Source organism: Pelophylax lessonae (assembly GCF_965119305.1).
Source record: "Pelophylax lessonae genome assembly, chromosome: 13".
NCBI classification, from domain to species: Eukaryota; Metazoa; Chordata; class Amphibia; order Anura; family Ranidae; genus Pelophylax; species Pelophylax lessonae.
Window position 1 is genome coordinate 175,225,425 of NC_138780.1, and position 16,658 is coordinate 175,242,082.

At 43.1% G+C, this 16,658-nt stretch overlaps 1 protein-coding gene across 1 annotated transcript in view; it reads right to left on the minus strand.

Annotated features, from left to right (window-relative positions):
- Positions 1-16,658, minus strand: part of TXNDC16 (thioredoxin domain containing 16) — a 180,643-nt gene that overhangs the window by 22,263 nt on the left and 141,722 nt on the right. The window contains exon 18 of the mRNA XM_082242654.1: positions 8,903-9,041. Within this exon, the coding sequence (XP_082098780.1) occupies positions 8,903-9,041 (139 nt within the window). The remainder of the gene's footprint in view (positions 1-8,902; positions 9,042-16,658) is intronic.

Here is a 16,658-nt window from a genome sequence, read left to right on the forward strand (position 1 = left end):
GGGAGAGAGACAGGGGGAATGAGAGAGAGGGGGGATGAGAGAGAGAGAGAGAGGGGATGAGAGAGAGAGAGAGAGAGAGAGAGAGATAGAGGGGGATGAGAGAAAGCGTGAGAGAGAGGAGGGGGATGAGAGAGAGAGGGGGTGAGAGAGAGAGAGAGAGAGGGGGGGGATGAGAGAGAGGGGGGATGAGAGAGAGAGGGAGGATGAGAAAGAGAGGGGGATGAGAGAGAGAGAGAGAGAGAGAGAGGAGGGATGAGAGAGAGAGAGAGAGAGAGAGAGAGGAGGGATGAGAGAGAGAGAGAGAGAGAGAGAGAGAAAGAGGGGGGGTGAAAGAGAGGGGGGTGAGAGAGAGAGGGGGTGTGAGAGAGAGCGAGGTGAAAGAGAGAGGGGTGAGAGAGAGAGAGGGTGAGAGAGAGGGGGGTGAGAGAGGTGGCTCTACCAGCAACCAGTGGCCAATAGAGTCTCAGGTGGAGGGGGGTAGCTTTTTTGCTGCCCCCCTGCAAAGTGCCGCCCTAGGCCTTGTCAGCCTAGGCCAAAATACAGCACTGCCTCAGACCACCATCCAGAGCACTGTGTAGCATTATAGGCCTCTCAGACCACCATACCTGAGCACTGTGCCTTACAAGCCTCCTCAGATCACTGTCCAGAGCACTGTGTGCATTACAAGCCTCCTCGGACCATTAAGAGCACTGTGTGCAATGCATTACAGGCCTCCTGTTCAGACGGTCCATATCCAGAGCACTGTGTGCAATACAGGCATCTTTAGACCACCGCCTAGAGCATTGTGCATTGTAGGCCTCCTCAGACCATTGTCCAGGGCACTGTGAAGCTTTACAGGCTTCCTCAGACCGTCCAGAGCCGCTAAATCTGTATCTGTGAGTTTGCTCAAACTTTTGTACCATAAATAATATATTAGATTTTTTTACTCCGGGAGTCAATAAAAGGTTTGGAAATCTTAGAGAAATGCTTAAATAACGCATTACAATTTAACTAAACCCATTTGATTTTAGTCGACTAAAATGTACTGGAGATTTTGAACGACTAAAATGTACTGCATATTTTAGTTGACTAAATACGACTAAAGCCTCGTACACACGATCAGATTGTCGGACAAATTTTCTTTCGTTTTTTGTTGCATGCTAGTCTCATATGGAAAGTGAAGAGGTTACTTTGTTTTATATGTATTCTTTAGTTTCCTAGCATGCCTAGTCTTGCTCTTATAATTTTTTTCGGACGAAAACTGTACTAATTAAAAGAAAATCGGACGTTGTGTTCACGTACGATAACAATTTTATAGCCTGCACATCCAGTTTTTGTCGGGCCAAAATTCGTAATCGGCTGTCGAAAGCACTATACTAACGATCCAAAAATTAGCAGATCGTTCGTCGGACGAAATTTTACTTCCAATTTTCTTATCTAAAATTCTAATCAAAATTTGATGCCAAAATTAACACTAGTTAACCCCAATCATTTGCCTCTGTTATTGCTCTGCCTGACCTGGCCATCTGACTGGTCTGCTGACTCTGCTAGTTTCTGTGCTCTGCTCTGACCATCTGTTTGAGGACTCTAACATCATTCCTGCTTTTTGTCAGCTGTCATTGGCAACACAAAATATCAATAACAAAAACTTTTCGCAAACTTAAGTTAGGTCTGTTTTGTGAACTGAAGGTGAGAAGCTCCCCCCATATGCACCTTTTGCTGTCAGGTTGAGCAACGCGCCTCCTCATCGCCTGTTTTAACCCTGTAAATGATGCACCACCACGCTGCGACCATGTGCATTACATGCAGTGGCAGGACAGTTGCAGCGCGGCCCTATTCACTTGAATGAGTCGCGTTTGGCTGTGGTATTGCCCACTGAACACAATGGGGGCTGGCGGGAACTTACATGGCTGCAGTATGCATACACCCTCATCCAGCTACCTTTACAGGTTGTGGGGTTTTTATTGTCCCTTCAACTGCAAATATAAAGAAGACTAGTGTCAAACAGAAAATGCACCATAAGCTGGCCTGACTTGTGACAGATCTGATAAAAAGAAATAGTACATTTGTAAGAGAGATATGCTCATGAGAATTACCAGACCGCAATTATCTGCTGTAATGAAACAATTGGCAATATTCTGCCTGTTAAGTGCACTCGGAATAATGTTTACTTTTAGTGTATATATCTCTACACGCCACCCAGGCATTTATCTTATCTTAAATTTGCTCATCATTAGTGAGACAACCAAATTACTAGTTGTAGAAGGTACATACATTACAATATAAGTGGCAGATATCTTCCTGGAAAATGATGATGGGAAAAGATCAATATTATGGAGTCAGCATTAATTGAAAGTTTTTGAACTCAATATAAAAGATAACTTTAATGATGAATTTGGTTGTATTTATGAATGCATTTGCTAACTCCTTTACTCCATTATTTATGCACGTCCTTGAAGTATGTATTGATTTCCTAATTATTGCATGTGGCCACAAAACTGTCATCAAAATGCAGTTTTAAAGGATAAGTTCACCTTTCATAACATGTTACACCCACTTTTGGGGTGTAACGTGCACCGGCCCCCAAACACCCCCCCCATCCCCAACAGAGGGGGGGTTCTTCTCGACCCACTAACTGTCAAATATTTGGCTCCACCCACCAGACCCCATCACTCGTTCAAAGCGCTCTGTCAATGGAAAACAAGGTCCGGCTGCCTTTGCAGCTGTCGGCTTGTAGATTTCAATGAGCTACCATGGTGCTGTGAGCGATGTGGTAGTTCATTCATTCTTTGTACAAGGAAGCAGAAATACTAACAGGTCTGCAGAAGACCTGCATGGCATCAGCGATCTGCTGATCACTGGTGCAATGCTTTCCAGGGTCCTGCAACAAAAAATAATAAATTCACATTTTTTTACCTGCAAAAAAATGTGGATTTATAATTTTTTTTGAAAAGGTGAACTTATCCTTTAAGGTTTATCTAAACAAAAAAATACAAAGGTAATATTTCAGCACCAATACTGAGATGTGGTGGCTGCATTAGTTCTCTTTTTTTCTAGCTTTTTTAAACTTATTTTCACCTGGTTATCCTTCCAGTAACACACTTTTTGTCCTGGGGGAACAATGGTCACTCACTGTACTGTACTGATGGAGGAGTAGAGTTGTCACCCTAGGACAGGAAGTAGAGATGCACTAAAATGTAGGCGGTCAAAACATATCGGCCGAAAATGGTGTTATTGAGAAAGGAGAGATAAGACAGGAGAAAAAGGTGCCAATAATGGCGATGAAAACGCATTTTGCCGCAATTTTACCATGATTTTACCGTGCTTATGGTTTGTTTTTCATTGGTCATGTGACTCAAAGACCGCATGAAAAATGTAACTGTTGCAGTATTGATGCATTATTGCTGTGTTTTCAATGCATTTCAATGGGGAGGTGCATTTTTTTAACTGACCAAAAATGCAGCAAGCAGTATTTTTAATACCACAACAGAAGCGAAACGGACCAATGTGAAGACATACATGGAATTTCAAGGGATACATTTTTCTTGAGCTTTTCTTGTGCTAAAAGTGCCAATAATGGCCGACAATAAATTCATTCATTTAAATTCATGATATTAAATAAAAAGTTGAATATAATACAATTATGTATAATATATATATATATATATATATATATTTTTTTTTTTTTTGTTTTGTTTTAAAAACTGTCATTTTCGGTTTTCAGCCAAGCGCATCCTGCATTTGCGGTTTCCATACCACAATTTCCATTCGGAATACCAGCCCTTCTCCATAACATAAAGTCAACTGATGAAACATGTCAGATATGCCCTTTTTTTTAGCATTTTTAAAAGTGATTTTCCCTTTGAATAGACCTACACAAGGTATCCCCTTTTTTTCTGTCACTTCCAACCATCCATAATTATGGAAGTTCCATGAGGACAGGCGGATTGTATACAGGCTGTTATGTTTGTGGAGAGAAAACAATGGAGCCAATGGAGAGTGTGGAGCCATTCTTTGTTACAAGCCAGGGCAACAGGAGGAAGCTGCAGATGCCACCCAGAATACAAGTAAACGAGGATGCCCAGGTTGGGAAGCTAATATACAAAAGTGCTTAAGCCTACAGAAGTGTCTTTCTAAGACAAGCCATAGATGATACAATTTTCTTTCCTTCCACCATGGTGGAAGGAAAGAAAATCACTAGATTCCCCATCAACACAATCCATGTTGATGGGGCACTCCCTCCTGCAGTGCTATTGTGTTCTGCCTGTGTGGAGCCTTTCCTTGCTGACAGAATGCAATGATCATTTCCGGATGCTATAGCCGCCGGCAGTGATCACATGCAAAAAATCCAACTGACTGGTTGTACTTAAGTTAATCAATGAATCGACTTCAGTACAAACAGCCTGCCCATAGATAGATTAGATCCATCTATGGCCGGCTTAAGTGTTTGTGATAAGTGCAATAGCCAATGGACTCATGTAAAATGTCATTAGAATTACAGAAAAAATTAACAGCATGACTGTGCTATATTTAAGGTAGGCTTAAATAGGATTGGGGACTATAAGAAACTTCTTGTTTGTAGGTGAAAAGGTATGTGAAAAGAAGCAAGGGGCCTACTGCAGGTGTGTCTGGAAATTCCTCAGCAGTATTATAGGCAAGGGTTCTCACATCAACAAATTACTGAAAAAAGGATGTACCAGTCCCCACACAGCAATGTCTTGATATAGAACTAAAGTACAGAGCAAGAAGCATGCAAAAAACAAAACAAAACAAAACAAAAAGAAGGTTAAAGAGACTGTGTTACTCTATCCTGACTGGGTAAGTGAAAGAGTCAAATTGTTTTAGAGCTTACACAGGGTTTATGACATCATCCAAAAAAAGAGAAAGAAAGAAAGAAAGAACAAAGAAAATGGCCTCTGCCCCCACCTATAACTGGCCTTCATAGCAAAGAACACATGGAAGGGCAACACATATGAGACAAACAAAAATAAAAATTCCCAGTTCAATTTGCAAAAGAGTTTGCTTACCAACCAAATTAACCTGTCTAACAGTTTGTGTCAAAACAGGGGTTTAGTTAGCACACATTTGCAAACGCATGTGTAAGCTGCAGGGCCACTCCACCGCACCCTGTATTACCTGCAGTCCTAACTCTTATAAATTTATGAGAGTCTTCACAGTGGAAGCACATGCAAGCTAATGGATAGATGGGGGGCAGGAGAGCGTGGAGGTGGCCCAACCCTCCTAAAGGTACTTGGGGGCATAATAGATAATGCCTAGCCAATGGTACAACAGCAAAGGCATCCAGTATGTCCACTCACCAGTATACATTAACAACAAAGAAAAAAGTTGCCCTTCCATGTGTTCTTTGCTATGAAGGCCAGTTATAGGTGGGGGCAGAGGCCATTTTCTTTGTTGTTAATGTATACTGGTGAGTGGACATACTGGATGCCTTTTCTGTTGTACCATTGGCTGGGGGCGTCCATTATGCCCCCAAGTACCTTTAGGAGGGTTGGGCCACCTCCAGGCTCACCTGCCCCTTATCTATCCATTAGCTTGCATGTGCTTCCACTGTGAAGACTCTCATAAATTTACAAGAGTTATTATTATTATTATTAATGATTTCTATAGCGCCAGCAATTTACGCAGCGCTTTACAATATTAGAGGGAGACAGTACATATACAATACAATAAAATACCAGAGGATTAAGAGGGCCCTGCTGCTCAGAAGAGCTTACAATCTAATGGGTTAGGACTGCAGGTAATAAAGGGTGCTGTGGAGTGGCCCTGCATCTTACACATGCGTTTGCAAATGTGTGCTAACTAAACCCCTGTTTTGACGCAAACTGTTAGACAGGTTAAATTGGTTGGTAAGCAAACTGGTTAGCAAATTGAACTGGGAATTTTTATTTTTGTATGCCCCTTTATGACATCATCCTCCTGTTCATGTGACAGTGTTCAGGCCTGGCAATTGGCCACTAAGGCCAAAGCACTGCATCATGGGAGGTGGTTACATGCTCAGTGAAACGGTGGGGGAGCACTATGAAGGTGAGAATAAATACACAGAACAAAATTATAAACGCAACACTTTTGTTTTTGCCCCTATTTTTCATGAGCTGAACTCAAAGATCTAAGACTTTTTTTATGTACACAAAAGGCCTATTTCTCTCAAATATTGTTCACAAATCTGTCTAAATCTGTGTTAGTGAGCACTTCTCCTTTGTCGAGATAATCCATCCAACTCACAGGTGTGCCTTAGGCTGGCCACAATAAAAGGCCACTCTAAAAATGTGCAGTTTTATCACACAGCACGATGCCACAGATGTCGCACGTTTTGAGGGAGCGTGCAAGTGGCATGCTGACTGCAGGAATGTCCACCAGAGCTGTTGCCCGTGAATTGAATGTTAATTTCTCTACCATAAGCCGTCTCCAAAGACGTTTCAGAGAATTTGGCAGTACATCCAACCGACCTCACAACCGTAGACCACGTGTAACTACACCAGCCCAGGACCTCTACATCCAGCATCTTCACCTCCAAGATCGTCTGAGACACGCCACCCGGACAGCTGCTGCAACAATCGCTTTGCATAACCAAAGAATTTCTGCATAAACTGTCAGAAACTGTCTCAGGGAAGCTCATCTGCATGCTCGTCATCCTCATCGACCTGACTCCAGTTCGTCTTCACAACCGACTTGAGTTGGCAAATGCTCACATTCGATGATGTCTGGCACTTTGGAGAGGTGTTCTCTTCACAGATGAATCCCGGTTTTCTTAGATCTTTGAGTTCAGCTCATGAAAAATTGGGGCAAAAACAAGTTTTGAGTTTATAATTTTGTTCAGTATAGGTCAGGGGCTCAGTTAGTAGGAGACTCTAAATTGGCTTAATGCTCCTAAAAGAGACTCTGTCAGGTCCCTAAACAAAAGCAATAGCACTCTCTAGCATTCAAATTATATTCAGCTCTCCGGTAGCCTGTGCCTCCTACTTTCTCTCTGTTTGAGGGCTGCAGTCTTCCTAAAGCTGGCCATACATCATTCAAATCTTTGCTGGTTCAGCAGGGACCGTCCAAGATTCAAACCATCTATGGGCAGGCTGATTGTATCCAAGTTGATCTATCGATCAACTTGGGTACAACAAACATGTCAGATTTTTACATGCGATTATTGCCAGTGGCTAAAGCCACTAGCAATAATAATCACTGTGTTCTCCCGGCATCAACACTGACTGGTATTCCCCCATCAACACTGACTGTGTTGATGGGGGGAAACGAGAGATCGTATCATCTATGGCCTAAGACTTTTGGCATGTGACTCTTCCAGGAATGTCAGGTGCCTGTGCCCCATTACACACTGGTTTGTTCCCCTGAACCCTATGTCATTCCGACATAGTAATTTAGGGATCGGAGGGTGAAACCACAGCACACAGTAATAAAGGGATCGGAGGGTGAAACCACAGCACAGAATGGGGTACACAGGCATCCAAGTCTACCAGGCGCATTGAATGCCATAAAGTTTGATGAAGGCCAAGACACAGGCCAGCAGAGAGGTAATTATAACAGCTCTTCTTTAGTGTATTGCTATTTTCATTAGTTTAGGAACACAGGTTCATTTTAAAGCAGCCATTCTCAACTAGGTTCCTCCAGAGGTTGCTAGTGGCTCCTTGAGCAATGAGTAATTTCTGCATCTCAGAAAGGTGACCAATAACAACAACCTTTTTTAGCTTTCTGTATTGGGGGCATTCTTCTAACATGCTCCCTAAGGAGCATACCACCAACGTAAGGAGCATTCTTTCACCAACCACCACACGACTACCGTATTTTCCGGGGTATAAGACGACTGGGTGTATAAGACGACCCCCCTAATTTTCAAGTTAAAACATAGGTTTTGGGCTATACTCGCCGTATATGACTACCCCCCTTTCCGAAGCAAGGCAACACCATTGAAAAACAACAGATTTCTCATAGATCTCCAAGGCACCCCAAGTACTGTAATACATGTAATCTCTCATAATATCTCCAAGGTACCCTAATTATAAGTATTACCAGTAGATGTAATCTCAAGACGCTGGCTGTGCGGGAATCCTGAATACAGTATACCACGCTGAGCCAATCACAGTGAGCGATGTATTCTATTATTGAATGCAAAGCCTGCTTGGATTGGCAGAGTCAGAGAGGCGGGCTGATGTTACTCTGCCAATCTGAGCAGGCTTTGCATTCAATAATAGAATACATCGCTCTCCCTGATTGGCTCAGTGCGGTACACTGTATGTAGCCGAAGCTACGGTACATACGGTATACCGGTACAGGATTCCCACACAGATAGCGTCTTGAGAGATTATATCTACCGGTAATACTTATTTATACTTGGGTTACCTTGGAGATATTATACTCGGCGTATAAGACGACCCCCCATTTTTGGGGGATTTTTTTGAGGTTCAAAAGTAGTCTTATACGCCAGAAAATACAGTATATTGTTAGCATTAGATAAAGTAATTATTGGTAGAGGTTCCCTGAGACCTAAAAAATATTTCAAGGGTGTTAAAATGGTTACGAAAACCTGCTTTAAAGCCTTCTAACTGGAACCTCTCTGATCACAAACATACAAAATACCCTCAGTCAGCTATTAGAGATAAAATATACTTAGAAATTGCAGAGATAATTATCCCAAAAGTAAAAGTAAAAACGGTAGAAGAAAAGAGGTACACATATGGAATTATATAACACGGCGGTAGAAACGCCTGCATGCCTCCAGCAATTTTTAAAGAAAACCATATGCTTAAGCTCTATTTCTGAACCCTTTGTGTGTGTTTTTGTGTACAGTATATATATACTACATACTTTACTCTAAGGAGAGGCCCATGTGTTTATGTAACTTGGACTTATCTTTGAGCTTATAGCCTTATGATCATATGAAACGAATACCACTCACAAACTCTCTGAGTAATCCCCGTCTTAGGAGCGGCAGCACTTGACTGCGAGGAGTGTTGAGGAGGGACACAGCATAGACTTTCTGTACACCTTGTCTGGAGAAGAGGACAGCTGGGGGATGGACGTCATACTTCTCTGCCCTGAGAAAAAGAACAAGGAGTTTCTAAGCAAAATGGAAATCTTTTGGCTGTTATATTTCTAGCTTTGTCTATTTTTTAAACCTAAGCCAAATAGTAAACTTTAGGCCTCATTTCTCAAAAGCATCTGGTAAAAAAATATATCAAGTTTTAAAGTAATCAATCAGATTTCACTTGCTATTCCTCTGTCTAGGAGGTTAGAAAAGAAAAGGAAAAATCCAGTTTATTATTGGAGAAAGCTCTGAATATAACCTAGTTGGAGCATACACCAGGCTAAGAACTACACTACCCCCCCCCCCCACCTCCATATGATACAGCTCCAGCCCAGAGATTGCATGTTGCTTTGTAGAAGGGTAAGAAGGTCATATGATCCTCCATACCTGAAAGTACCAGCTATATCACTTGACACATCACTCACACTGACAAATGGTGGTATGAAAGGAAGAAAAATTTAAGCATCAGCAGTGGAGCAAATCGTCTAAGTGCATGGTCACTTTAACTATTCTTTGGACCCAAAAGAAAATGCTGACATTCTGATGTCATGGGCGGGAAGCATGCAGTAAGAAACTCCTTCCATAGGTAACTAACGCTGTATTCTCGGTTTCTTCATGGAAATAAACATAATATAAAGTGTATGTAAACCCAGACATTCAATTTCACTTGTATGGTCCCTTTTTTTGTGTAAGTGCCGGTTCACACTAGTATGACTTGTCAGGCGACTTGGTCAGCCTGGCAAGTCACGCACCGTCGCGGTCCATTGTGTGGTACAGGACCGGTTCTAATAGGAGCGACACAAGTCGCTCCGACTTAGAAAAAGGTTCCTGTACTACTTCGGGGCGACCTGGAGCGACTTGCATAGACATTCATTTTATGAAGTCCGTGCAAGTCGCACCGAAGTCGCGGTGCACGCGACTTCACAGGTCGCCCCCGAAGTCGTGCCGCTTCAGTGTGAAGCGGCACTTAATATACCAATGAGAAAGTTTTGTTACGATAAAATGCAAACAAATACCCATTAATCCCTCCAGAAATTCAGCAAGCTCCTAATGCCCCTGTAGTGGTTGCCATCATACCGCAAATAGTATACAAACAAGACTTAAAGTAGAACTATAGGGAAAACGTTTTTTTTTTTTTTTTCAAGTAAGGGAGGGTTATAGCCCCTGTCCGTTTTTTTTCTTCTCGTATGTGTCCCATTGGGGAGATTTCCCATAACTTCCTGTCCCATAGCCAAACAGGAAGTGAGAGGAAATTCCTGCAAATTAAGGGAAATCCAGGTCACCAGAACCAGTGTCCCCATTGGAGGATTTCGCCTCTATTACTTTTCTGGTGACAGCTCAAAATTCGGGATTTTCTTTTACTTTCATTTTCAATGATAATGGTAAACAGGACAAAGAGAGAGAGTGAATCTCCCCATCGGGGGCACAGACAGCAATAAAAACTGACAAGCTTTCTAATTCACTCTATCCAAAACTAAAAAAAAAAAAAAGTTTAGTTATACTTTAACCACTTGCCGACTGCCTAACGCCGATCTACGTCGGCAGTCAGCCCCTCACAGGCAAAGTGACGTAGGGCTACGTCACTAGCTTGTGAGGGTCTAGGGAGCGAGCGCGCGCCCCCGGAGGCGCGCTCCCGCTCCCGCGTGGTCACGGACCCCCCCGCGCGTGTGACCAGCGGACCCGATGTCCGCCGGTCACTCGGCGATCGGCGGGGGAGAGGGAGAATGTCAGGCAGCTTGTGTAAACAAGCTGCCTGTCATTCTCCTCGCTGTAAAGACACTGATAAAACGGATCTAGTATGTAGATCCGTTGATCAGTGTCCTTACAGCTCAAGCCACAGCCAATCACAGTAGAAAGCACGCCCCTAGGGATACACACAGCCCCTCCCTTCCAAATAAAGTTAACCCCTTCACAACCAGTGTATTTTTACAGTAACAGTGCATATGTATAGCACTGATTACTGTAGAAATGTCACTGGTAACCCCAAAAGTGTCACAAATGTCAGTCAAGGGTCCGATCTGTCCGCCCCAATGTCGCAGTACCGCAAAAAAAATCGCAGATCGCCGCCATTACGCGTTAAAAAAAAAACCAACAAAAATGACAAAAATCTTTCCCTTTGTTAGTAAACGCGATAACTTTTGCGCAAACCAATCAAAATACGCTTTTTGCGATTTTTTTTACCAAACATAGGTAGCATAAAACAAATTGGCCGAAAATTTAAAAAAATTTTGATTTTTACTTTTTTTTTTGGGGGAATTTCATATAAAAAAATGTGAAAAATATTGTTATTTTTGCAAAATTGACGCTCTTTTTTTGTTTATAGCGCGTGATCAAAAAATCGCACAGGTGATCAAATACCACCAAAAGAAAGCTCTGTTTGTGGGAAAAAAAGGACGTCAAATTCGTTTAGGTACAGCGTCGCACGACCGCGCAATTGTCTGTTAAAGTCACGCAGTGCCGAATCGCAAAATACCCCCTGGTCAGGAAGGGGGTAAAATCTTGCGGGGCTTAAGTGGTTAAACCCTCAATTATGGGACTTTTAGGGCAACCAAGAAAAACAGAAAATTAAAAGCAATTAAACAGTATTATATATATACAGGGCTTTTTTTCTGCCGGAACGCACCGGAACGCAGTTCCGGCACCTATGACAGACTCTTTTTTTTTTTTTTTTTCTATCCGCCCTGCTGCTCAACACTGAAGCCGGCCGAGGGATCAAGTGTCTGCATGTCTGCAGTAGCTTGTGTATGAAATAATTGGTGCGCAGGATCTAGTGAAAAATAAAGCTGCAACCTTAGAACCAAATGGGGGTGAAATTGTGTATAGAAAATCAGGTGCGCTAAATTAATGGTTGTCACAAGTCAGAGAGTGGATTTCAACACTATAATAAGTATCAATCACACTCCTGTGATGTGTGTAGGGTTGATGTACAGTGAACTGTGTATACAAATGTGAAAAAAGTGAGGTATACACTCATGTATAAAAACATATAGATACAAAGGTGAATAAATAAACAGTGCTGACTGAAACTCAAAAGCTGAGTGAAAATGTACACATAGGTACACCAACAGTGAATTCTCAAAGGAATAGTGACACTCAAATAAATGTCTGCAGTAGCTTGTGAGAGGGAAAGGCGGAGCCGCGGAGTGATCTGTACTCTGCCCCGCCTCTCAGAAGAAGGCAGAAGCTAATTTTGGCGCTCTTCTCATCAGTCTCCAGGGGGGAATCACACAGCAGGAAAGATCGTGGTGGATGCCGATGTCTGTGAGACCGTGTGGTGACTTATGCAGCCTGCAGGTAAGGACTTGTAGATTTCTTTTGACTTCCTTCCCTTCCCTGATCAGCATAGATAGTCAATTCAAAGTTCAAACAAAGAGTCTAGTGAAAGGAAAGGGTCATTTAAATAGTTCCTTTTTTTTTTTTCTTCCAGTACTTACTGTCAGTAGTGGGGGATCTGGTCTGGGGGATACAGGCTGCCATCTGCAGAGGATAAAGTTAACTAAACTAGCCCTGAAGCACTGCACTCCCCTATCTGGCCACTGGGATCCAATGTCTGCACTGCAGCAGCTTGTGAGAGGGGAAGGCAGGGCCGAGGAGCGATCTGTACCCCGCTCGCCTCTCAGAAGAAGCTATGTGAGTCATCACACAGCAGAAAAGATCATGGATGGTGTGAGTAGTGGGGATGGCCTGGGAATATAGCCAGGCAGGCAGGCTGTATCCTCCTCCTCCTCCTCCTTACTAGCTAGCCTCCTGTTAACTGTCTGTTGCACTGTGCTGTCCCTTTCCTGTTGCACTGGGCTGGGCTGTCTCTTTCCTGTTGCACTGGGCTGGGCTGTCTCTTTCCTACACCGGGCTGGGCTGTCTCTTTCCTACACTGGGCTGGCTCTTTCCTGGACTGTGCTGTCCCAGACAGCCAAGCACAGTGCAACAGGAAAGAGACAGCTCAGCACAGTGCAACAGGAAAGAGACAGCCCAGCCCGGTGTAGGGAAGAGACAGCCCTTCGCAGTCCAGGAAAGAGACAGCCCTTCGCAGTCCAGGAAAGAGACAGCCCTCCGCAGTCCAGGAAAGAGATGGGGCTGTCTGTTTCCTACACCGGGCTGGGCTGTCTGTTTCCTACACCGGGCTGGGCTGTCTGTTTCCTACACCGGGCTGGGCTGTCTGTTTCCTACTGATGTGAGAAGCAAGGAGAGACGCAGAGAAGATGCATACGACAAGAATGCTGAAATCATCTGGAAGTGCCTCTGACCTTACTTTGGTAAGTGCTGGATTTTGTTCTAGTTTTTTGCACATTTCACTGTATTGCTTTTTATTTAAATTTTGTACAAATAACTTGTATAGCCCCCAAATTATACTTGGTTCCCTGTTCTCTAAAGGGGGCGGTCATGGGGGCGGTCTTAGGGGTGGTCCTAGGGGGCGGTAGGGGCGTGACCTAGAAGGGGGGGTGAGTTCCTGCACCTTTTCTCTGAGAAAAAAAAAGCCCTGTGTATATATATGAGAGAGAGATATATAAAACCTTACAAACTTTAATGATACAATCAGAATAAAAACATTATTAAAACGGTGTGCTGTTGCTGTTTTTACATACATAAGTTGCATAGCAATAGACATCAAAATGCAATACTCTCACATTTATTAATATACTAATGTAGTGAGCTGACAATGCTGCACTGAAATCTTAAACACTGAGGTTAATTTGCTAAAACTGGAGAGTGCAAAATCTGGTGCAGCTCTGCATAGAAACCAATCAGCTTCCAGGTTTTATTTGTCACAGCTTAATTGAAGAAGCTTAAGTTAGAAGCTGATTGGCTACTATTCAGATTTTGCACTTTCCAGTTATAGTAAATAAGCCCCACATGAGTTCACTATGGTTATAGAATCCATATCCCCTATGTTATGTAGATTTCCAGTTCCACTCCTGAAACAAAATAAATTCAGTGCTGCTGTGCCGTTCACAGGATGCTTTGCATTCTGTGAATGAATACAAAACTTCCTCTGGCTGAGATCCTGACGTCATCCATTCGCCTCTGCAGAAGAAGCTTTGTATTTGTTCATAGACTGCAAAGCTTCCTATGAATGGCTGAGCAGGGCTTAGCCTGACTCTATTTTGTTATGAGAGTGGAAAGGGAAGTTCCCATTCCACTGCCAGAACACAGCTATATACAGTACAGCACGTTCAGCAGGCGCACCTGTTAAGACAGTATAGAGTTCATTTGAGCCAGCTTGGTCCAAACAAACTATTTAAAGGAACATTAAACATGGAGTTAGGCTTTCAAGCAATTGTAAAGGAAATGAGAAAAAAAAAAATCACAAACGTGTCTATACTTACCTGCTCTGTGCAAAAGAATTGCACAGAGCGGCCCGACCCTCCTCTTCTCGGGTCCCCTAGCAGCGCTCCTTCTATATATCCAGTGCCCCCCATGGGAAGCCACTTCCCATGGGGGCACTCGTGCGTGCTTGCTCCCAACCCCTGCATCCATTGCGCTCCCTCATCACAGGAGTTGAATGACAGGAGTGGGAGCCAATGCTATTAAACTGCCCAATGAGGAGGGAGACAGCGTTGAGAGCCCTGCTCTTGTGCACGTTGCTGGAGTTGATCAGGCTCAGGTAAGAATAAGGGGGGGGGGGGGCGATCCTGCAGCAGAGAAGGTTTTTTTATCTTAATGCATAGAATGCATTACGGTAAAAAGCCTTGAGGCTTTAGAACCACTTTAGTGTAAAGAAAATTCCCTATACGACCCATTACTAACAAAACAAATGTATCTTGTGAGCCTATTGGGCAATATGAAACCTCTACTTCCTTGCAAAAATTGTGTAAGAATGTACATAGAGGAAAATGTCCCAAGCTTTACAAGAGTCCATCTCTATATGTGGCTGATATAAGACACTGCACAGATTTCGAGGTGCAGATGTAAATGTGGGAAACTCCTAATTGAATTCCTAATTTGGCATGCCGAATCCTGGAAGCTGATTTACAGGATTATAGTTGGCAAAAGTCTCTTTGATCTTGTGTAAATATTGGGCAATATAAAACATATGCTTCCTCACATAAATTTTAAGTATCAGAATGTGCTTAGAGCAAAATATTCTAAGCTTTACAAGATATCTTGAGGCCACCTCTATATGTGCTAATACAAGGCATGCACAGATTTGAAGGGGGATACAGATGTATATGTTGGGAAATTTTAGATCCTGGCACGTCAAATCCTTGAAACTCACTTACAGGATTACAGTAGGCGAAAGTCCCCATTGACATACATAAATATCTTCCTACAAGGGTAGAGAGCAGGTGAAGACAGATGATGGAAAAAATGAGTGCAAAAGACAAACTGCCCTGGGATAATGCTATTAGTAAGAAGTTCTATTCTGTTTGTGTGTTTGATTTGGGTCCCTGCAGTGGTGACCCTCTGGCTCTCTCTCTTTCTCTAGCTGAACCAAAGCGGCTTGATCTTTCCTTAAACCGGCAAGCAGGAATAATGTACTAAAGTAATGAAGCATGTTCACTTTGCACAGTAAATTTTCACTTAGGGCCAGTTCACACCATTGTGTTTCGGTAATGGATATGGATAAGTGTTGGTGTGCTGTGGTGTCATTCATTTGAAACTCACCACAACCCACCTCCACAATGCATTTGTGTTGCAGTGCATTGCAACGCACAAGCCTAAAATGGTGTGTGCTGTGTTAGCAAAACTATTTTTTCAAATAAAGAAAAAAAAAAATGATTGGATGATTGAAGGCAGAACATCTTCCCTCATTTACTAAGCTACATGTGTCAAACACAAGGCCCACATGCCGAATCTGGTCCGCCAAACCATTTAATGTAGAGAGGCTGATCGCTGCTCTCCCCCATTTCAGCAGTTTGTAGAAGTGAGGAGGAGACGCTGCCCCGCTTTGTGCAGATGCGGCATCCCCTCATCTCCGCCTCCCTTTGTCTCAGCAATCAGCAGAATCCAGGAGATGACTCTAGCCCTCCCTGATCCTCCTCCAGACCCTGCACTTTCTGCTTACCAGCTCCACCCCAGCTTCTTCCTAGGAGCACCACAAGGTAAGTGGGTGCACTGTGATGTAAGGGAAAGTGTGAAACTCCTGACTTCTGATTGGGGGTGGGGTGCTCTGGGCTTCTAGTCTTACAGATACAACTGGCCCTTTTAGGGCAACCATAATGATGATGTGTCCTGCGATGAAATCGAGTTTGACACCCCTGCACTAAGCCAAGTGAAAATCAGCTTGAACTGGTGAAGCTTGTACTGACCATCCAATGATGTGCAAACAAAAAATCCTTGCAAATGATTGGGTATTGAACTCCAGCCTAAAGCTGGATACACACTATCCAACTTTTGTGGTTAGATTTCCTTCAGATTTACCTTTTCTATGTAGTGCAAGGGCCTGCCAGATTGCATACAAATTGAAAGTGTTTAGGTTTGACCTCATATTATATGGTTTTGGTAAGTCTAAAGGAAAAAGTCTTCAGAAAATCTTATAGTGTGTATGGCCCATTACACTTAGAGTTGGTCCTCTGCTAGGCATCATCTTTAGAGCTGATGTCAGTCATTGTACTTCTCTTCACAAGCATTATATGAAGGAACACATCCTTGGCATTCCTATACATGTGCATTACTGCTGGCCACTGGC